This window comes from Macrobrachium rosenbergii, chromosome 5, assembly GCF_040412425.1.
Source record: "Macrobrachium rosenbergii isolate ZJJX-2024 chromosome 5, ASM4041242v1, whole genome shotgun sequence".
NCBI lineage: Eukaryota > Metazoa > Arthropoda > Malacostraca > Decapoda > Palaemonidae > Macrobrachium > Macrobrachium rosenbergii.
Genome location: NC_089745.1, coordinates 65,838,157 through 65,861,123, shown reverse-complemented (window position 1 = coordinate 65,861,123; position 22,967 = coordinate 65,838,157). Strand labels below are relative to the sequence as shown.

The window sequence follows — 22,967 nt, the reverse complement described above, 5'->3', positions numbered from 1 at the left end:
ATTGGTGAAATATCTTTTCCCAAGTGGTACACTGAAGTTTTAAAAGGCTAAAGCCAAAGCTATTGAATTGCACCAACAGGAATGGTCTAAAATGCATAATTAATTATTTTCGTTCCACTAGCAGCAACCTGGATCAAGGACTCCAGATTCTTTTATTGTAAATGAAGTGGTCATACAGTTTAAGGCCACTTCATTCACAATAAAAGAATCTGGAGTCCTTGATCCAGGCTAGTGGAACGAAAATAAATGGTGGTGTGATTTTTTCCAGCATAGCAGGCAAGATTCCATTTCTGCTCTTCCTATGCCCCACTCCTGCTCATGCTATGTCTTCTTCTTCGTTTAGCGTGCTTTTTCCCATTTTTTCTGCGCCTGTACAATTCTGCATATGCTTGTTTATTTTCCTTTACTTGCCTTGTAGGGGCATTACTTATGCCATTACACTGCACTCACAGTGTCATGAATGTACACATGCACTATTGTGCCCACACAGTGTGCAAATTGATGCAACGTCTGTACTTGTGCTTTGCTGCTGCTTGTGCTTGTCCTTGGTGTGTTACCTGTGCAGACATGCACTGTCTGTGCTTGCATGCTGTGAGTGCTATAAAAGTTTCTGTGCTTGTGCCCTATGCTTGCAGGTTCAGGTACTGTGCATGTTCATGGCAGATTGGCTTGATTTATGGGCATTTCCTTGTGTTACCTTAACCTTTATACCACATGTTTTTGTGCATGGTAGGTGCCTCTCCATCATAGAGTACCAGGAACAGCAGTCTGGCTTGGCCACTGAAGTGTGCATACAGGACTGTTTTGGGGGAATGGTTCAGATCATGATTTGTTGAACATCATGTATCTTGGCTCAGTGTATTGCACATTAGGTTTGAGCAATAAGTGTCTGCAATCATGAGATCAGTCGGAATGTCAGCTTCTGTTCCATGAAGGAGTAATGTTCTCACTTGCAGCTTTTGGCTTGGACCTAAGGATCTCTACATTTTTAATCTACCAGCTCTTGTGACTGTATGTGCTCACTATGTTCCATTACAGAATCAGCCAGCATTTTGAGTACCGGGTAGTTTTTGATTAGCTAACAGCACACAAGCAGTAGCTCTATTTATTTTAGGACATGCTTGACCATTTAACGATCCCATTGCAGAGTAAGGCTGCCTCAGACTTGTTCCTATATAAGTGTGTGTTTTTGGATGTGCATAGGTTATTAATTCCTATGGTAAGGTCCTATATATATGGGTGTGTTTTTGGATGTGCATAGGTTATTAATTCCTATGGTAAGGAATCATGGTCTGAGGACTTTTGGATATACCGTGAATGGGCTAGACAAGTATCTCCATAGTAATATCTACACATTTATGTCTCTCTGTGCAAGCTAGAGTGGTTGTTAACTGGTGGTTATGGGGATGACAAGGAATACCCCTCCCTCACATTACAGTTTAGTCACCTTTTCTTCAGCCACCATGAAGAGTGGACATCTTGCTGTGCTCTCCTTCCTATTATCATCCAGTGCTGATATGTAGTTTGATTAATTTCCTTTACTTTTATTTTGGTATCATTTTTCCTTCGTTGTAGAGAAAATCATGAACTTTTCCTTTGCCATGGGAATAAACATGAATGCAGCAGTAATATCTTTTTGAGAGGGGAGTGGTGTACTTGTGGGCGCTTCATATCTCCTGTAACAGTTCACCCCCAAAGCTACTGTTCGTTATGTAGGGGGAAGGCATGCACCTTTGCTTCCCCCTACAAGGCATGTGTTGGCTGGGTTTGTCCTGGTATGAAGAGGAAGAAGGACAAAAAGTGTTTGTTGGCCTTACCAGGGGGAGCTCACCCCTGCCTACACTGATGAATCCTTCTAGCTCCTTCTCTACATATTTGCATAGTGGAAAGGTTGTTTGAACTGTCGAATTCTCCAGTACCAGATGCCATTGATGGAAGATGCTCTCCAATACCCGTGGACAATCTGGACATCTACGTCTTCCCATCTTTCAGTTTGATCTGCGTTGTGATCAACTGTGTTCATTACGCCTGGTCTCAGGATTGATCCTGGTGGTTCCGCTTTGGCTCAGACCGAGTTGCATCAGATCTGCTGACTCCTAGTTACAGCACTGAGAGTGATTTCCTCATAACCCACTCTCCTGCATCAATCCCATGTTCAAAGGCAGTACACTTCCCTTAGCTTCATGTGTGAAGGTTATCCAGAATATCCATGAACAAGTACCCAAGAAAAGTGGGCCTTCATCTGTGGTTGGTGTTGAGACGGGCTCTCTCTTTGGTCGGAGTGTCTGTTCAGCAGTTGGAGATTTCCTCATCCACCTTTGTCAAGACAAACTCCTGTCAGTCTGGCAGTGGAAGAGTGTTGCAAAGCCTTGTCCCAGTTATCCATCTTAGAGCTGCACCCTCTGGAATGGGATGTATTTCTTGCCACCCATAGCATAACCAAGACTCCGTTCAAATCCCTAGAGCACAGGCTTCTGGTCGAGGTAATACCTTCAATACTGTTGTTCTCTTAGTCTTGGCCTCTGCAAAAAGGGTGGAGGAGTAACATGGCCTGTCTCATCTTCTCCAGCACTCGAGGGTTGGGGATCCCTGCTGTTCTCTTCCATACCTGAGTTTGTGGTGAAAACTCAGAATCTGTTTGGTCCTGACAAGAGATTCTAGTTTCTCAGTTACTCTCTGAGACTTTGTTGGCAGTGACTCAGACAAGGTGCCCATATACTAATGCAAGCTGTTAGATACTATTTGCAAAGGATCTGCTTTCTGAGACCAGAGAGTCAAGACATTTTGTTAGTGCAGGCAAATGCAAGAGAGGTGTACAGGAACACCTTTTCTTTCTGGCTCTGTGAGGTGATCAAATGTGTTTAAATTTTTGGAGCAAGGAGTCTTTTTGGCTGCCTCTGCTCAGATTATCAAACCACACACTGTATGCTTTCAACAGGAATCAAGACCCTTAACTTGTAGGATTTGTGGTTAAATCCTGAGCCTTCTGTCTTGCCTTTCAATCTTTGGCTTGGAAAATGGGGGGAAAGAAGGAACCTGATGGAGAGAAGGTAACAGAATAGATAGAGCAGGGTGGAGTCCTTATCCAAACCTACTTTTCCAATATTGATGTTCTCTTGTTTAACCCTGATCTTTTAATGAGGAATTTTGGCCTTTAAATAATTGTGCCTTCATGCTCTACTGATTTTCTTAATCTGAGTGAGATCTAAACTTGATATTGACCTAAAAGAGTAATCTAGGTATGGAGTCCAGAAATGTGCATTTGTGAGCTATTCTTTTAAGACTCCATCACCATACACCTCATTCCCACTTTAAGGAAACAACCTAGATTGTCAAGAGGCAACTGCAGAGCCACAGCACTGCCATTACTTCTGCCAACTTGAAGAGTTCTTGTTCCTGCTACCCAGGAAGGAAGCTTTCACATGCTTACCAGCTATTCTTATCATAGCCTTACTCTTATTGAAGGTTGCTGGGAACTAGGTTTTCAAGAGGTAGTTATGGGTAATGGTTTCACTTTGGAAAGGAAAGCTTCAGGTTTCTCTCCCTCTGCATGAGACTATGAGAAGGTCTATAATTCTCTGCTCAAGAATGGCTATGGTCACTTAACTGGGAATATTTTCTGAATTTTTTGTACTGAAAGACAAATAATTGATAAGAATATTGAATGGGCATAGGTGGAAAAGAAGGCTACGATTCATTTATATTGGTGGTGGAAGAAGCATTGTTTGGGATATTGAGCAGTTTTTTTACCTTAATGATTTGATGTCACTGAGTACTTTATAAGTCATGAAGGGTCAGGGATTGGTGGTGTGTATATTCACTTATGATTCAGTATATATAGTCCATGATAAGGTCATTGTAGTCTTGGCATAACTCTTAAACATTGTGGCAGAAAAGACAAGGTTTAGATTTGAATGTGGATTAGGGGATTATGTTCTTCTATGTTGAATTACAGTGCTACTGTATTATACTGTACCTGAAAAAGGCATCTAGGAAACTTAATTTAGGGAAATGTCTTTTACAGGCTATGCTGTCACAAAAAGTGTATATTTTTATTATGAATCTTGGTGAGGAGGATTGCAGTGTAGAGGGTTTGCATTGCTTGGTAAATATCATTTACTATAAGGGAATATTTAGTTACCTCAAGCTACTGACAAATACTTCAAAATAAACATGGCCAAAAACAAAACCTCTTAGTTGTAGGTAGCAATTAAAATATTTTAATTAAGTTTAGGTGACTATTGCCTTCTGAATAAAATCTGAGTTTGGCTCATGTGTCTTGAACAATTAGTCATGACTCACCTGTTTGCTCAGTAGGCTGCATGTTAATCATTGGCATGTACAGTGAACCCCCCGTATTCGTGGGCGATGCATACCACACCCCCCGCGAATACTTAAAACCCCTCTAAAAACACTTTATTTATGAATGGAAATAGCCAGTACAGATTGTCTTTAGTTGGAATATATTGAAAGGCTGAAAAGAATGCCAACCAGACTATGGGCATGTCAAATAAGATTTGGAAATCAAGTGGATTGAAATTTGATATGAAAGTAAGATTAAACATACTGGTATGCCAAGTGTGATGTGTTACTGTACAAGCATGAATCTTGATACAGTAAGAAAGTGAAAATATTATTAATATTATTCAAAAGATGAACCCTGTGCATATGGAACAAACCCAGAGGGTCCATTGACCTGAAATTCAAGCTTCCAAAGAATATGGTGTTTGTTAGGTAGAAGTAAGAGGTGGTGAAGGGAAAGGAAATACAGAAAGAGGAGATCTCACATACAGTACTAAAAAAGAAAAATTTAAATGAATAAATTGATAAAAAATATATTAAAATACAAGGAGAATAGTATTATGGTAGTAATACATTGCATCTTTATCTTTTGCTTGAACTTTTGAAGTTCCAATTGCACGACATCCTTAGGGCGACTTTTCCACAGTCCAACGGCATGGGGGATAGAAGACCTCTGGAACTTAAAGTTCTAAAGTGAGGCATATTTACTGCCTATTGGTGGTGCTGTTCAGCAATCTGGTTGCTCTCGGCAGAAAAAGGGGATCAGGAATCGATTGTGAATGTGAAAGATCTCTGTTAAAATGCAACTTATGAAAAATTGACAAATGAGACCATCTGTCGATGGCCCAAGTCATAACGGCTAATATCGGGAAACGGAGACCTGCCACCATGAACCACTTTATCTAAGAGATAAAAATCTTTGGCAGAAGCAGACATCTATACCAGGTAGCATTATTCTAGTAAAACAGGTTGCATTGATTTTATCGCTGTTATTTACATATGAGGCCTTTTGTACAATACCTAATTTTCATGCGTCATTTGCTAACACTTTCATTATATAGATGTTTCTCAAAAGCAAGAAGTGAGGCAAAGTTACTCATAGAATAATTAAAGGTTCAGACTCATTCAGCAGTGTCCCATCCACAGGAATGGCTGGCCCTCCTGCATTTCTGCAAGCGTATCAGGTGAGCTTTTGTTGGGTACCTGCTTATGTGGGTGTAGAGGGGAATGAGAGAGCCAATAGGGCAGCTAAAGAATTGATAAGGTTACATAATCAGGCACTCGTAAACCTCCCACACTGATTTTAAGCAAATCGTTCATGTTTATATAAGTAGGAAGTGGCAAATTAGTTGGAATAACATAATTGGAAGGCCATTGGACCTTCAGTTAGGAGATGGCAGTCGTCAGATCATCCAGATTGGAGGACTAGTATTATTTTAACAAGGCTGCGTATTGGAGACACACATGCAATCATAGATACCTAAAGCAAAGATGAGAAGGGAGACAGGCCCCATTCTGCAGTTCCTGTCAAGAAGTTTAACAGAACTAAAGCATTTTTTAACTGATTGCCCAGTTTTTATATAAGAGAGGAGAGCTACCTCACTAGATGGCAGGTCCATGGATGAGGTACTCGATAATAATTGCAATATCAATAAACTACTGTAATGTTTTTGAAGAAAATTAACTTTTATTTCAGAATTTAATTTTTGTATCAGTTTTTACAGATATTTAATATTAAAGACTATTTATATATTTTTAAACATTTATAATCTTAGTTTATAGATTTGGGTGAATTTAGCTAAAATTATATTACATTCTAAGCGCTGAATGGCCCTAGTTGCCCCAGTGCTTGGCATATATGCCTAAAATCTTTAAATCAATCAACCATCCACTTGGAGGGGAGGATGAGGTGAAAAATCTGTACAAGATCTACTAATCAACAGTGTTTCCATTTTACTACATCAGTCAGATGAGAGAATTGTTAGGAATGATATAAAGGAAGTCAAGAATGTTCCAATGATGTCGATTAGGTAATGATGAAAGGGAGGTGGAAATGGCTTGGACATCTCGTTCACACAACCTCTAGTTGAATGGTATGTTTAGTGTCAACTGGGCTCCTGTGGACACCAGAAGAGCTGAAGACCCAGACCTACTTGAATGAGAATTATGAGAAGGGAAACTGAAGATGAGTGGAGATTTAGGAAGATGAAGCACAGGAAAGACAAAGCTTACCAGAATTTCAGACATGAATTGTGGATGATGAGCAATAGTGCAGTTATGTTCATGAATAGTATATAACATAGCCTAATATACTTATGGGTACTAGGTCCAGTGTGTGTGTTTTTTTTTTTTATACTGATGTCAGCATTACATGGATGGAACTAATGCTGAGGCTGCTGAGTAGCAATGCTAGCTTCTTTAAAGTACTAATGGACAAGAAATTCTGTGAAGTACTGAAGTAGATGGGGATACTACTGTATAATCATTACATTCCATAGTTTTGTAATGAGAATAAAGGGGAAAATTGTAGTAGAATAAATTTTCATATACAGTTCAATAATGCTGATATGAGGGCAAGTTTTATAAAAGTAATTTTTTTGTTTGACAGAGTTCCAGAACAGTTCCAAAATGAGTTTGCCCAAAGGAATACTACAGTCTGTAAAGAAATTCCCTTATCACAAGCAATCATTACGATGGACAAGTAAAGTAAGTAGCTTGTTTATAGTTCCTGGCTTTGTGTAGATTATGTGTAAAGAATGTATTTATTTAGAAATAAGAACCATTGCTTCACAATATGGTTTTTTTTGCTTATCTTAGTGAGCAAACTACAGTACTGTATATGTATTACTAGATTTAAAGGTTTGTTCATCCAATCACTTATGTGCCACTTCAGCATCATAAGGTTTTGTGAGGTTTTCTTTTTGACATGTTTAGAATATCTGATGAGTTCTCTTCGTTTATGTCAGTCTTTTGCCTCTTTAGGGGGTCAAGTCCCCTCTGTGTGTTGCACATTGTGCACTGTATGCATTACTCAGTGGTGTTTTCAGTGTTCCTTCAAGCCTAGCTGCACCCACTTTTAGCCTTTAACTTTACTTCCATTCTTGCTTCTTTTCTTCTTACTGCCCTACTTCTCCTATTAATACTTCTTAGTGCAACTGGTATTTTCTCTAGTTTCATTTTGAGATCCTTGTACTTGATCACATTTTTAGATCTCTTTAGCATGCTGTCAACCAATCAGCTCCTTTCAGTGTCTCAAGTGCTGAAGGGCTTAAAATGCCCAGTGCTTGGCTTTATTGTCTAAACTTCATAATGCACTCATTCATCCATAACTCTTTGATCATTTTCCTTGAATATTCGCCTGGCTTGAGTCCTCATATGTCCCCTCCATCATCTTGTAGGCCTTCCCTTGTTTCACATCCTGACACTTCATGTGTACTGCTCAAAGGCTTGAACCTCTCACCTTCTCATTACATGCCTCAACTAAATCAACCTGAAATTGTAGATGGCTTATAGAAACAAAACATAAGGTAGCCTTGATACAGAATATGAAAGGTGTTGATCAAGGTCTTAGCAGGACAGGTATAAGAACCACCATGCTGGTAGGATTGACCATCGCAAGCAAACAGCAATTAGAAAGTGATGATTTCATTGAAGTCACTGAGAAAAATTATATGTACCTCCTGCAATGATCTATTTTTTAGTAGGGTGTTGAATATAGTGTAAGTGATTCTGTTATTTAACAGATTTAGTTTCTTGTGTGAGGGCATCTGCATGTCAAGTTGAGGTGGCATTGTATTGAAATGTTCTCATGCTTAGTTGAACCCCATGAGGACTACCAGAAAGCTATACGAAGAACCAGACCTTGATCCTCTTGTTTATGTAACATTTTCACCATACTTTCCCCTTCTCAAAGAATATAATTCTGAAAATATTAAGTGATCATCAGAGAATGCACTTTAATTCTGAAGGAGAATTTCAGCTGTACTAAGTTGTCTGTGATGCAAGAACACAGCTCTTATTTTCTGTGATACAATTAGGATTAAATTGAGAATGGAGAAGTCTTGTATGGGAATTGATGTACTGTACTTACTTAATTTTCCGTTACCATGTACCTGGTACCTGAGTGATAGTACCCATAAGCTTCTTGATTTTGCAGTACTAGTAATACTGCATATAGTGAATTATGAAATCTTGTGATAGGGTATGTACACTTCAGTGCAGATAATGAACTTTCATTGTCGTTGGACATTTGTGTTGGAGGCATCAGAGGCAAAATTGGGAAATTGGCAAAAGCTGATAAAACACCATGCTCATTAGATGTACTGGATAGTGACCAGTACACACTATGCATTGTTATCTTAGATAATTTTTATTGATATCATGATATAAAAAGAAATACAGTGTTCATTAGAATCATAGTGACTAAAGCTTAAAAAAGTGTGATGTTTGTTGCTTATGTAGTTAAATTATAGAAAGCCCTTGTGGGTAGACATTAATATGAAGAAAAGAATTTGGTTTGTATTGTTACTTTAGGTAATAGTGACCGTTATCAAGAACAGTACTGTAGCTAATAATATCAAAGTTGATTGTATTTATTTTTTATATCTAATTAATAGGAAATTGAACATTCCAAATTGCAAAGTATTGTATTTCAATGCATGTCTGTTACAGCTGTTGAGACTTTTTTTTGTTATAAAAAGACCACAGTAGTTTTGTCTGGGGAGGGGGTTTGTTACTCAGTCACTGAAACCAGTTAAACTTGTATACTTGACCTTCACCTTAGGAGATGCATCATTAATTTCTGTGACTTTATTTTCTAGAAAATATCTTTTATGTTGAGAAATAGGATAAGTTATGTAATTGACTTAAAGATCATAAGTTTTTTAATGGAATTTTGCATCCTTTTATTGTCAGTGACCCTTGAAAGAATAGTTAATGTGCAGTGAATATAGAGGTAGTTCACAAATTGGAAACCATGTTAATACTGAAATAAATTTGTTCTAATTGTGAAGATGGAAAAAAAAATTCACCCTTCCCAAAAATTTCATTACTGTTCTCAATCTGTGTTGAATTAAGAAAAAAAAAAAAAAGAAAATATTTTAGTGAGGAGTAAATCATTAGGAAGCTATTGTTTAAGTTTTTATCAATCATTTTATCATTTTTTGTTACAGGCATGGATAGGCATAAGTCACTTAGAGCATAAGTCTGTTACAATTTATGTGATAAAAAAAATAACTTTCAGACCATGATTAAGTAGTATACCTTGTAGTTATAATTTGTTTGTTGTTTGTTCATTAAAACAACCACATTTTTTTTTCAGGCTATTAAAGCAGAGAACATAGATCCTCAGCAGTATGCACTTCTAAATGAGCCATGTATCCTAGTGGATGAAAATGACAATAATATTGGTTCCTCATCAAAACGAGATTGTCATTTGATGCATAATGGATCAAGTTTATTACATCGGGCATTTAGTGTTTTTCTTTTAATAGTTCAGGGAATTATTAGTACATCGACGTTCAGAAGCAAAGGTAATGTATACTTCATGTGTTTGAAATTTCCAGATTTTTGTTTTGGCACAAGTATATGTTGAGAAAAGGAGTGGACATTGTTTACAGTATTATATTAAGGAATTTTATATACGAAAATGTTGAGATATTTAATTGGAACATTTTATATTAGGAGGTTGTTCCCTGAACAAATATGATATAAAGTTTTGAATAGTGCTGAAAAGCTTTCTTATTCCAGTACTTGGCTCATAAGACATGAATTTAGTAATTCAGTCTAGTCCAAGGATGTTAGTGGGAAGGATCACATTCTTGTAATTTTCCCCTAAGGGCATTACTGCATACAGTGTGGCTTGTGCAGCATACTGTGTAGCTATTACAAAAGGATCTTTGACATTCCCCTTTGACCACCAACTTAATTTATTTGTTTCTCTTTTCTCAGGGCTGTCCTTTCTTCAGTTTTTTGCTTCCTCTTTTATGATAAATCCTTTGGACAACCCATGGTCTAGAAATGTGATTGTAATGTTTGCATTCCATTTAGGGAAAACTTCACTTCAGTCAGTGAATGTAGAAGATTGGTCAAGGGTTTTGATCAGACAGACCTTGAATATCATTTCGTCAAGTGTTTGATTGTCGTTTGGTCAAGTGTTTGATTGTCATTTGGTCAAGTCTTTTGATTAAATGGACCTTGGTTGTCCTGTTGATTCTTCTATCCTTCTCCAAGAATACTTTAGTCTTGTACCTAGTTCGTCTTGATCCTCTATCTAAATAGCGGCAGTCATCCAGCCACTCTTTTAGGTCATCCTCAGAAAAGTTTTCACTTCCCTTAGTGAGCTGGGCACAAAAGTCGTCAACTTCAAAACCTTAGAAGCTGATCAGCCTTCTACCTCCTTCAGAATACAGTTCCATGCATCCTTCTGGACATATACAAAGCTGTTAGATGGCAGACTAAAGTAAATACTGTGGAATATTCTCCTGAGTCTGCCTCCAGTGTATCCAAGCCTTGCTCTTTCTCCACCTCTTCATCCTCGAACTCCACCATCCATCACTTTTTCTGGGAACTTCCAGTATAACTATTTTGTTGTATCAGTAATGCCTTGGTCTGTCAGCTATGTGAATGCAGCTGTATTAGGAGGCAAAAACATGACCCTAATGTGACCATCATCAGCCATGTGGGTTGTGTTATGATGTGCAGGTACATTGTCAATGAGAAGCAAAGCCTTCACTTGATGGCAGTGCCAAGGTCCTGTGCATGCTGATGAAAATCTTCTTACAAAAGTGATTATGAAACTAACCAGAGATAATTTTGGCAGTGAACCAAGCCTTTACCAAATGGTACCAAATCACTTAGAGACATCCATCAAGCCATGGAGGGTACTGAGCTACTTTCCATATCCAACTACAACTGGTTTTGCGATGATGGCTCCCAGAAGCATTTGCACATAACAAAGTGAACAAGTTTCTTTGAAAGCTTTCGACCAAGTAAATTCTTTTCCTTATCAGCCAAGGTGTTAGTTGACAAGGAGCAATGGAATTAAAACAAGGATTCCTTTTCTTTTAAGTCCTTCAGCATCTGCTGAAATTTCTCTCTCCCAGCCTAAAAAGTATCACTAATCTCCCTCTCCCTCACTGAGATAAGAGAGAGATTGATTTTTTATGCATGTATCTTTGTTTTGTGCATGATAGTTTTATAGATAAACATGGTTAATTTGTCTTTCATTTTTTCATATTTTCCATGCTATAGTAATACAACTTTTTGCTTTTCAATAAAAGCAAACTGGAAAATAAAATGAAAATAATTAGTGAATCATCATATGTAGACTTGAGCTCATTCCAGGGTGGGAAGCCCCAGAAGGAGCTTAATAGGTCAAACCTGTTAAGCTCATTCTGGGGCTCCCCACCCTGGAATGAGCTTAACAAGTTTACGTACGATTCGCTAATTATTTTCATTTTATTTTCCAGTCTGCTTTATTGAAATGCAATAAGTTGTATAATTATAGAATGGACAATATGAAAAATTAATGACAAAATAACATCATGTTTATCTATAAAACTATACTGTACAAAGAGAGAGAGAGAGAGAGAGAGAGAGAGAGATGTATTTTTGTTTGAGAGAGAGAGAGAGAGAGAGAGAGAGAGAGAGAGAGAGAGAGAGAGAGAGAGAGAGAGAGAGAGAGAGAGATGTATTTTTGTTTGAGAGAGAGAGAGAGAGAGAGAGAGAGATGTATTTTTGTTTGAGCTATTAAATTTTGTCAGTGAAGAACTGTTAAAATAGGCAGTTATAACCGTTTTAGTTTTATATAACTAACTTACTAAGTAACTACATAGTTTCGTTTATCAGCAACTTTGAAAATTCGCGGTAGCGTTCCAATATTTCGGTGTAGGTAACTCTCCCCTCCCACTTTTTTGGGGAGGATAGGTACAACACTACTAATGAGCTCAATTCATTTCAGCCGGTTGACAGCTTAACATGGTTGTTGACTTCAGCTTTCATTTGGCTTACTATAAGTCCCTGGTTGGTTTTCATGGGTTTGGTGAAGTATTCCGTGTCTTGGTAGCAATTGCACTAATTGTATCAGCTTATTTAGCTTGGACTTTTGCTTTTCATGAAGATGTCTGACTCTAGTTCTGGTAGCAGTAGGTTTTGCAGCAAAGGCTGTAACACCAAACTCACTTCTATCAAATATGACTCTCATACCATTTGTTGTCAATGTAGAGGACAAACTTGCTCTTCAGTCGTGACTTGTGATGAATGCAAATAGTGGGATCAGGGGAAATGGAAAACTTTGACTAGTTACTCAGATAAACTTGAGAAAAACAGATGTAGGAGAGCAGCGGCTAAGCCCGAAGCTAAGAATTCAGTTAGTCAGGGTTCTCATGTTTTGCATGCCCTTCCAACTCCTATATCTGCATTTTCCCCTATCACCAGTCCTCTGACTTTACCTGTAACTCCGTTATCCAACTTCTAACCTTCTGATCCCATGCCATCGCCAGTCTGGAAGCCAGAATGGACCAGAAATTTGGTCTCTCATTTAACACTGTAGCTCAAATAGGGGCTTCAGTGAGGGGCCTTATGGATAAGTTTAGTACCAGTGATTTTGGTGCCTTATGGATAAGCTTAGTACCAGTGATCAGTGATTTCAGTGCAAGTGTTGTGTCAATCGAGGAGGTGGCCAATCGTCCCACTGATGCTCCTAGACGAAGGTCCCTGTCAAACTCCCCTAAGCCTGGGAAGAGGCAAACCGTAAGTCCCAGGGAGGTTGGTGGGGTTTGCCCACGGGTAGTCGCGCCCTCAGCCAAGCCTATTTTTAGAGATTCTCAGGACTCAGCGGACAGCCACTGGAAAGTGTCCATATTGGAGTTCATGCCCTTTCGGCGAGTGATTCGGATTCGGGATCCAACGACTCCAAGTGCAAAGCGAGTCAGAAAAGGCTGATATCCATGGCTGAGTCTGATTTTTCAATCCCAGGCAAGCGGAACAGAGATCGGGATCTGAGTCCCAAATCTTCATGTAGTTTTTGGGATGATCCATCTAATGTGTCGCCCATAGTTCTGTGTCAGAGCATCTGTTTTTGTCGCCCAAGCGGACTTCCAAGAAACATGGAGATTGTGCTTCAGGATCCAAGGGATCCGGGCATCCAGGGGGATCCAAGGGATCCAGTTTAGTGGGATCTGGAGGATCCAAGTATCTAATGGGATCGGAAGGATCCAGATATTTAGTGGGATCTGAAGGATCCAGACATCCAGTGGGATCCATTTGTCCAGTGGGATCCATTTGTCCAGTGGGATCCGAGGGATCCATCCATCCAGTGGGATCCGAGGGATCCATCCGTCCAGTGGGATCCGAGGGATCCATCCGTCCAGTGGGATCCGAGGGATCCATTCATCCAGTGGGATCCGCGGAATCTAGGTATTTAGTGGGTAGTGGGATCCAAGCACACAGTGGGATCTAGAGGATCCAATGCGCCTGTGGAACCAGATCAGCACGTAGTTTGTTCGCGGCCATCAGTGTGCAATCACTCCCCTTCCGAGCTGGCACCAAATTCATCCAGGCATCCAGCTTCACACTCCACTTATTGTCCAGTTCAGGATACAGCACTGGAACCGATTAAACAACGCTTAGTATTATGGATTTTTTACGTAAACGGACAGACAGTATTATGGATTTTTACGTAAACGGACAAAGACTCGTGAGTCCAAGGATTTGACACTCTCACCCACTTCGTATGTAGAAGAGGACGTAGAACAGGATCAGCCTTCTTCAGCCTATGCTTCCCTTTTGAAATGCTTCTCGATTTGTTTCCCAGACTTCTTTTCCCAGCGACTCCTCTTTGCCGGGTTGTTCTTTTATGATGAGACAGCCTACGGAAGCTTCTAGGCTGCCTAAGGTGGTGCTATTGTCGCATCAAAGAAATCTTTGTGAAGCATTGAGGGCTGGTAGACAGAAAGAGGAATACAGTAAACCCCTGTATTTTCGGGGACGCGTACTGCACCCCCTGCAAATAGCTAAAATCCGTTAATATTTAAAACCCTCTAAAAATACTTAGAATGCCAATTTTGATAGTTTAAACAAGAAAACACTCTAAAAATGCTTATACCTGAGTATTTTAATAGTTTTATCACAAAAGTGCATTTTGTCAGGAAAATATGAAAATACAGTATTTAGTGAATATTTCTCACTGAAAAATACTGCGAATGGGCTTAATTCTCTGCAGTAATGGGTAGATATGCTCCACAGAGAAATCAACGAATATGTTCCGAGAATCACGAGAACGCGAATACAGGGTGTTTACTGTACAGGGAAGCGGTATTCTGCACTCCTCCTCGCTTATCCAATAGGAGATACTTATGTGACTAGGGAAGTGCCATCGTTGGAAGTTACTGCTTCCTCCCAAGGGGATTTCTCCAGTTTGACTCGTCACAGAGAGCTGCCTTCTCCTCATCCAAGATCTTGTTCACGACTTCAGAACTCGAGCATTTGACTAAGGACGTCTTTTAGGTCTTTGAGACCTTAAGTTTTCTTGACTGGACTGTCGGCGCCTTAGCAAAGAAAAAATAGAAGATTGCACCTCTCTCCAAGATAACTTCGCTCCAGATTGGCTGAGAATGCTCTCATGCGCGGATAAAGTGATCAGGATGGATCCCAGGAGCTGGCAGCCTTGTTTATGTGGGAATACTTAAGAAGCGATAGCAGTGGTGGTCACTCCTCCCAGAGATCCACACTTCTTTTTGCACCTTTAAATCAGCATGGTCTCTTTCCCAGTGCTACAGTAGAACATATCGCAATGGAGCTGCAAAAGAAATCCTTGCAAGGCTTGCTGGCCCAGTCCACCAAACTCCCGAAGGAGTCTGGACGTTCCTCATCTTCCGCATAGTTTGTGCCTAGAACGGTTTTCCCTCTACAGCAAGCATTTTGAGGCGGTAGAGGTAGATTCCAGCCCGTTCCCGAGTGTATTCGAGGTCCTTATGACCAGCCAAGAAGTCAGCAAGCAAACCACCTTCTCGCAAGTGAGGATACTATCCTCCGTGTACCAGTAGGGGCCAGGCTTCTACATTTTTGGAGGAAGTGGGAGAACAGAAATGTAGAATCTTGGGTTTTAGAGGTGATCAGGGTAGGATATTCCATCCCATTCAGGGAGAAACCTCCCTTAGCGTCCTCTCCTATCAACTTGGCGGCCTACTCTTTAGACTCAGAGAAGTATGTGGCCCTACCACTGGAAGTATAGTCTCTACTCACCAGGAGAGCCATATAAATAGTCGGGGATGTCAGCATGGCGGGGTTCTACAACCGCCTATTTGTCGTCCCAAAGTCATTAGGAGGTTGGAGACCTGTCCTGGACATCAGCGCCCTGAATTCCTGTATTCAGACAACGAAATTCAAAATGGAAACAACCCACTCGGTTCTGTCTTCCATCCATCAAGGGGATTGGATGCCAATCATAGACATGCAGGACTCATATTTCCACATTCCGGTCCACCCAGAGGCCAGGAAATATCTACGGTTTGTGTTCCAGGACAATGTCTTCCAATTTCGAGCTCTGTGCTTCGGACTATTAACAGCCCTCAAGTTTTCACCTGTATGTCCTTACCCCATTGGCAAAATGGCTACATCTCATGGGGATCAACATTTGTCTCTATTTAGATGACTGGCTCCTACACTCCCCCTCGGAATCAAGTTACACGGAGGACCTAAAGAAGACTCTTGTGTTAGCCCAAGAATTGGGCCTACTGATAAACCTAGACAAATCCCAATTAGTACCGAGTCAATCAATTCTTTATTTGGGAATGCAGATCAACTCTCAGGATTTTCGGGCTTTTCCGTCCAACAAGAGAATAACAGCCTGCATTCGGACAGTTCAGAAATTCCTTTCTCTCCTGTCATGCTCGGCCAACGAATGGATGAGTTCACTAGGAACTCTCTCATCCATAGAAAAGTTCGTTCCATTAGGGAGACTTCACATGAAAGTGCTACAATTCTTTCTAAAAGCCAGTTGGCAGAGGAAGTCTCTTCCAGACTTGTTTGTTTTCCCAATCACCCCTGAGATCAAAGAGGGCCTTCGTTGGTGGCTTGTAACAGGAAGGTTTGCAGAAGGGATATCTCTAAACCTTCTGAGCCCCAACCTGACATTGTACTCGGAAGCATCAGATCTGGGTTGGGGGGCTGTACTAGAAAACAACGAAGTGTCAGGGACATGGTCACAACCCGAGAGAGAACTTCATATCAGCATGAAGGAACTGAAGGCAATACACTTAGCCCTTCAACATTTCTCAACAGCGGCTTACAAATCCACAGTCATAGTCCACTCAGACAATAAGTCAGCTTGGGCCTACATAATCAGGGAGGGACCCACTCCTTCTCACTGCATCAGGCGACCAAAGATCTCCTTATCTGGGTGCAAGGAAATTAAACAAAGATTGTTACCTGCTTTATACAGGGCAAACTCAGTGTCATAGCAGACGAATTAAGTTGTTGCAGACAGGTCCTACCCACAGAATGGACACTGAATCTGCAGGTATGCACCGACCTGTGGAAACGGTGGGGAAAGCCGTTGATAGATCTATTTGCAACGTTGAGGAATCACCGACTTCCTTTGTATTGCTCACCAGCCCTGGACCCTCTCATGTGGGCAATGGATGTGATGCTCCGGGACTGGTCGAACCTGGATGTATATGCCTTCCCACCATTCACTATGGTGAGAGACGTAATCAACAAATTTCTCCTACACGACAACGTGTCGATGACTGGCAGCTCCCTTTTAGCCACAGAAAGAGTGGTTTCCAGATCTCCTCAGTCTCCTAGTAGACTTCCCAAGATTACTTCCACAGCAACAAAATCTACTCGGGCAACTGCACTTTCACTGTTTCCATCTAGGACTATCCACTCTCGCTCTGAGAGGCTTCAGACTGTGAGGAAGCTTGTCAGAGTGAAAGGCTTTTCGAGATCAGCTGCGGAAGCAATTGTGAGATGTAGATGTCAGTCTTCCTCCGTCTGCCAGAATAAATGGACAATATTCTGCAGCTGGTGCAGAAGAGACAATGTATCATCATCTTCTACCTCTGTAGTATGCAGATTTCTTGCTATTTTTAAGGTCTTCCTGAGGATTGGCTACATCCACAATCAAAGACTACAGAGCAATGCTCTGCTCTGTATTCAGACATAGAGGTCTGGATCGATCGACTGATAAAGACATCGGTGACCTTATCAAGTTACTAGATACTGTGAAACAGGAGATGTCAGATTCTGTATCTTGGAACCTAGATGTTGTTTTAAAATGGCTCTAGCTACTGCCAAGAGAATTAGTGAGTTACAGGCTCTGAGCAAGAAGGTAGGATTCACACAGGGAGATGCAGTCTGTTGGGGTTCTTAGCAAAGAATGAAACGCTGTCCTTTCCCTGGTCCTGTTCATTCACAATCAAAGGTTTAACGGACATTCTAGGTCCTACGGACCAAGAGAGAGCTCTTTGTCCAGTATTATTTAAAGAGAACTAAGAATATCAGAGGTGTGTCCCCTAACCTCTAGTGTTCAGTTAAGAATCCAACCTGTCCTTTATCCAAGAACGCATTGGTGTTTTTCTTGAGAGACGTGATTTCCGAGTTGCACGTTAAGATTCAAGAGGAAGACTTGCCAATTTGCAAGGTTAAAGCCCATGAAATTAGGCAGTAGCGACTTTGATTTCCTTCGAGAGGAATGTATCCCTATCTTCTGTTTTGCAGTCCACTTTCTGGAGGTGCAAATCAGTGTTTGCAAATTTTGATCTACGTGACATTGAAACTGTTTGTGAGAACTGCAGTACCCTTGGCCCATTATCCGTGGCTGGCATGGTGTTGGGGGAGGAAGGGTAGGGAGTACTCTTACACTCCTTTATCTACTCGCCTTGAATTAGGTTGTCGAGTTTTGGGAAGTTGGGGGTTGCTGAGAACCTAGAGCACCCATCATTCATTGCCTCTTGTTATGAATGGGTTACAGTAACTGGTCTGTTATATGGTGCATGTTCAACTTGTGTTTTATGGTCTTGGTTTGGTGCTGTACCCAGGGCAAGGGCTTTTGTGTTTTGTATGCTTTGGCAGCCATCGGAGTACCCCTCGGCTGCAAAGCCCCACTGATGTAGAGGCGTCTCTGGCTTCACTGCCATGCCACTAAGGTTGAGATGAGCCGCATCAGAGGCAGTATTTTCCTGCTGGAGCTCTCTCGCCAGGTAGGTTACAACTAACATTTCTCAATGTGGACTACTTACTATTTTAAAATTCATCTCCATTCAGGAGTGTTTTTTAAGTAGTACATGCCCATGCCTGTTCAATGTGGGATGCAGCTAAGTAGTTACTTGGTAGGTTACTTATATAAAAATGACATTTTTGTAATAAAATAGTTTTATATATACTTACCAAGTAACTACATGATCAAAGCCCTCCCTCCTCCCCTCTCATGGGCTTAGGGCATAAACGAATTGGGCTCGTTAGTAGTGTTGTACCTATCCTTCCCCGAAAGTGGGTGGGCCGAGTTACCCGCACCAAAATATTGGAATGCTACCACGAATTTTCAAATTTAAACTGCCGATCAACGAAACGTAATAGCTATGTAGTTACTTGGTAAGTACAGGCAATCCTTGGTTATCGGCAGCATCGGTTATCGGTGATCTGGTTTTACGGTGCTTGTCTAGCGACGACAATAACTGGATTTTCGACACCGATTCCCAGTTATCATCGCTGATTACCGGTTATCGGCGCTGATTGCCAGTTACCGGCAGCGCTGATCACCTGTTATCGGTGCCGATAACTGATTATCTGTGCCGATAACTGATTATCTGTGCCGATTACCAAGAGTGTCAGTGCTATTATCGGCGATTTTCAGTTATCATCACGCTGTCGGGAACAGAACCCCGCCGATAACTGCAAACTGCCTGTATATATAAAACTATTTTATTATAAAAATGTCATGTTAAGGGGTACAGGGTATTTGGCAGTTATAAGCACTTTAAAGCATTTTCAGAGGGGATTTTGCATTTTGCAATGGGTTGTGGAACCTATCCCCACAAAAAAAGTTAGGGAGGACTTTATTTTTGTTTCTACACGATATAAAACCATCGGTCATTGACATTAGGAATTACAGCGAAGCTGGAAATGGCTGTTAAAACTCTAGAACAAGGTGGTTAGGCAGGAGGGACGTAGGCGGGAGTCCCTCCTGCCCGGATGTAAACATTCCAATTTGCATTCAGCCGTCATGCTATGCAGATGTGTTTTCTGAGCTCTGCCTGTTTGTCATTAAGCTCTTCTTTCCTGGTGGTATCTTTTGTGTTATTTCTGTGTATATATTATGTGTTTGATATTGTTTAATATACAAACCCACGTTTTGATAGCCTTGTGGTAAGACCGTCTTTCCCCAGCGTGTGTTTCTTGGAGTCGGCAGCCAGGGTTGTAAATTTTCGCCCCCCTGTCATCTGGACCTCACACCCTCCGCTCCTTGTTCGGGAGCGTGACTGTAAATTTCTGTCTTGTGTGAGTGTTGCTCTTTGCTGCCTGTGCTGTGGGCGGCTTTGCTGGGAGGAACTTTATTGGGAGGGGGTTGCCGGGCGTCATTGGAAGGTTATTTGCCTCTGATGATGCCCTTGATGACTGCCCCTTCGTTCCTTCTGGTAGCTTCCCTTCTGACGACCTCTTCTCAGGGGCCTCCTCTCGCTTCGTAAGACAATCCCCCTCGGAGTGAGAGGAGTCTCCCATTACTAATCTTTGCTTTTTTCTCCAGGTTGACAGCAAGTGTTGTAAGGCACAGCTGAAGTTCCCCTGTGGCAGCAATGCTGCCCTCACATAGTGGATACTTTGACGATGACCACGGTGACGGTAATGGCTAAGATCCCCACGGTGTCAAAACTGTGCCCTGACAAGGGGGACCAACCGCTGTTCGTTCTCTGGCACTCCTCTATGCTGTGCCACTGCCTCCTGTCATACCTGTGGTCCCATCTGCTCCAGCTGTGCCTCTTGCCTTTTTGCTCCTGTTGCCCTGGTGGCCAGTCACCAGGCCGCTCCTGCTGTGCCTCATGCCCCAACTGCCTGGCTGCCCCTGTCGCCGCTGCTGGCATTCCTGAAGCTCTTGCCGGCAGGGCCTCTCCTGTCGTTCCTCCTGCCTCAGCTGCCCTGTTTGCTTTTGTTGCTTCTCCTGGTGTCCTTGTTGCCTGGGCTGCTCCCGTTGCTCTTCCTAATGTAGCTGCCCCAGCGGTTCCTGTGTTTCCTGACCAACTTTGTCTTCGACTTCATCTTCTGCTGCCTTCTCCCCTTCTTCTGAGGGTTGTCGGCTGAAGAAGAGGAAGGCTGCCTCCCCCTCCCCTAAGAAATCCCGCCATGGGGCTTCTAAGGGGGCTGCTTCCCTTTATGGGGAGGCAGTGGGATCTCTTGTCGGCTCTTCCCGGCTTTTGGGCTCAGGAACCAAAATGCTTACCCCAGGGTTTTGTTTTTCGGGAGTCATGGCCGCGCAGACTTCAGTTTCTGCTCCTGTTGCCATTCTAGGGGTTCTGCTTCTAGACTGGTGCCGTGTCGGGTGCTCGACTTAGCATCCTGAACTAGTGTCGGAGTGACAACTCGCCATCCCGGTTCAGGCACAGGGCGAGAAAAAGAATCAAGATACAAGCAGTCCTCGGTTATCAGCAGCATCGGTTATCGGCGATCCGGTTTTACAGCACTTGTCTAGCGACGACGATAATCGGATTTTCGACACCGATTCCCGGTCATCATCGCTGATAACCGGTTATCGGCGCTGATTGCCAGTTATCGACGGCGCTGATCACCGGTTATCAGCGATTTTTGGTTATCGGAGATTTTCGGTTATCATCACGCTGCCGGGAACAGAACCCTGCCGATAACCGGGGACTGCCTGTATGTAAGTGTCTCAGTTCTTCCAGCCAGTACTGTTTTGATTGCTTGATCAGTTCCGAAACAGTACTTGGTCAGGTTCCCAGCCTGGTGTCTCGGTTCCGAGGGTTGGAGCGCCTGGAGAGGCAAGGAGGAGGTTCCCTTCAGAGGACCTGTGGGACTTCTGAGGGACTACCTCTCTTTGTAGAGGCAGTGCGTTCTCTCATTTGGCTCTTCATGAGGACAGCGTAATCGTGTTTACGTGATTGGTTCGGATTGGCTCGGCCTGCTCGCCCAGCCCCTGATTGTGTTTCAAGACTGGCTCTGCTCACCCGGCCCCTGACGTTTACGTGATCGGCTCAGCACGCCGGCCCCTGACGTTTACGTGATCGGCTCAGCTCGCCCGGCCTTGATCACGTTTACGTGATAGGCTTGGCTCTTGCAGTTCGGCTTACGTGCCCAGCCCCTGATTGCATTACATGATCGGGACGGCTCGCCCAGTTTGGTGAACTGAATGCTGACGAGGGTCTCCTTCCTTCAGGAGACTCGGCTCAAGTGAACTTTCGCTCTTTTCAGGTTAGCGCTTCGCCGTGGCATTAGCGCTCTCCTTCCTCCGTGCTGCCGTCATCACCTCTGGTTGATGATAGCCGGCGGTCAGCCTCTCCTTGCTGCCAGGGGATGCGAGTCGGATAGAGAGGACTCTGATGAGTTTTGCCTCCTATCGAAGTTCCGCTGCAAGGATCTACATCTCGGGCTTGGTTCTCGGATCGGCTCGTCATATATCCGAGTAGTCAGGGATGGTTTTCTAGGTTCTGGCAAGGTTATCCCTCCAAGGAGAAGAGATTGCGAGTTTCGTGCCCCAGGAGGACTCGAGGGTCTTTTTCTTCGGGATGCATACACCCTCGATTTTCTTTTTGCAGAGATCTTTACACCGATTTGTCAGCACAGTGATCTCTGGGAGAGGACCATAGCATCCCCTGTGAATACTCTCCACTGTTCCTTGCAGGGGTTTTGTTGGGGCTGCCATGGTCCTTGCTTGCTATAAGGGCTTTCTCAACCAGATGAGTGCCTTTTCCCTGGACAAGGAGTTCATTTTGGTTGAGCCACCCAATCAAGCTCCTTCCCCTTCCTCTTCCTCAACAGAAGCGATTTTTCTTGCCTCAGGGGTCTTATGCTGACTAGCAGATTGTCCTGGCTCTGGCTCGCCCGGACTCAGATCTCTCACTGTTTCTCTTTGCTGCGAAGGGTGTTCCCTCTCACAACAAGAGATGGCGAACCTGGAGGACACTACTATGGTGTCCGTCCAGGTGGTCTCCTGATGAATCTGTGATCCTTCACTTTTTCAAGGCTTTGCCTACTCGGATGTGATCGTTCCTGAGGAGGTCTCTGCCTTTAAGAGATGGTTCCAGTCTTGGGGGTGGGTTCGCCTACCCAGCACCAGGCAGCAACCTGTGGGCAATTCTGGCGCTAAGAAGAGGGACACAGTCTTGATTCCGATCTCCAGTCTAGTAATTCCCGAGTTGTCATATTCCCTCAGGGACGGACTTTTACTCAGTTCTGCCTCCCTCTTTCGCAGAGTAGGTAGATGCCGCAGTAGTCAAGGAATGTTCCAGGGCAAGTACCTTGTCCTCCAGACAATGGCAGGCTAGCCCATCCTCAGTCCTAAGAAGTCTCAGACTCCAAGGGCGCTTGCGGAACATCCAGCCTTCCTCATTCTCTTACTAGAAAGTGCGCATACGTATGTCTTTCAACCCTCTTTCCTTCGGGAAGAGGGCAGAGGGAGGAGAGGAAGGGAGAATACTCGGAACGGCATTTTC

The 22,967-nt window shown here is 42.6% G+C and overlaps 1 protein-coding gene across 1 annotated transcript in view; it reads left to right on the top strand.

Annotated features, from left to right (window-relative positions):
- Positions 1 to 5,450: 5,450 nt before the first annotated feature.
- The window catches only part of LOC136838861 (isopentenyl-diphosphate Delta-isomerase 1-like), a 28,437-nt gene continuing 10,920 nt past the window's right edge, over positions 5,451 to 22,967 (top strand). The window contains 4 exon segments of the mRNA XM_067104521.1: positions 5,451 to 5,486; positions 6,911 to 7,008; positions 9,623 to 9,798; positions 9,800 to 9,833. Coding sequence (XP_066960622.1) covers positions 6,931 to 7,008; positions 9,623 to 9,798; positions 9,800 to 9,833 — 288 coding nt within the window. The 5' untranslated portion in view covers positions 5,451 to 5,486; positions 6,911 to 6,930.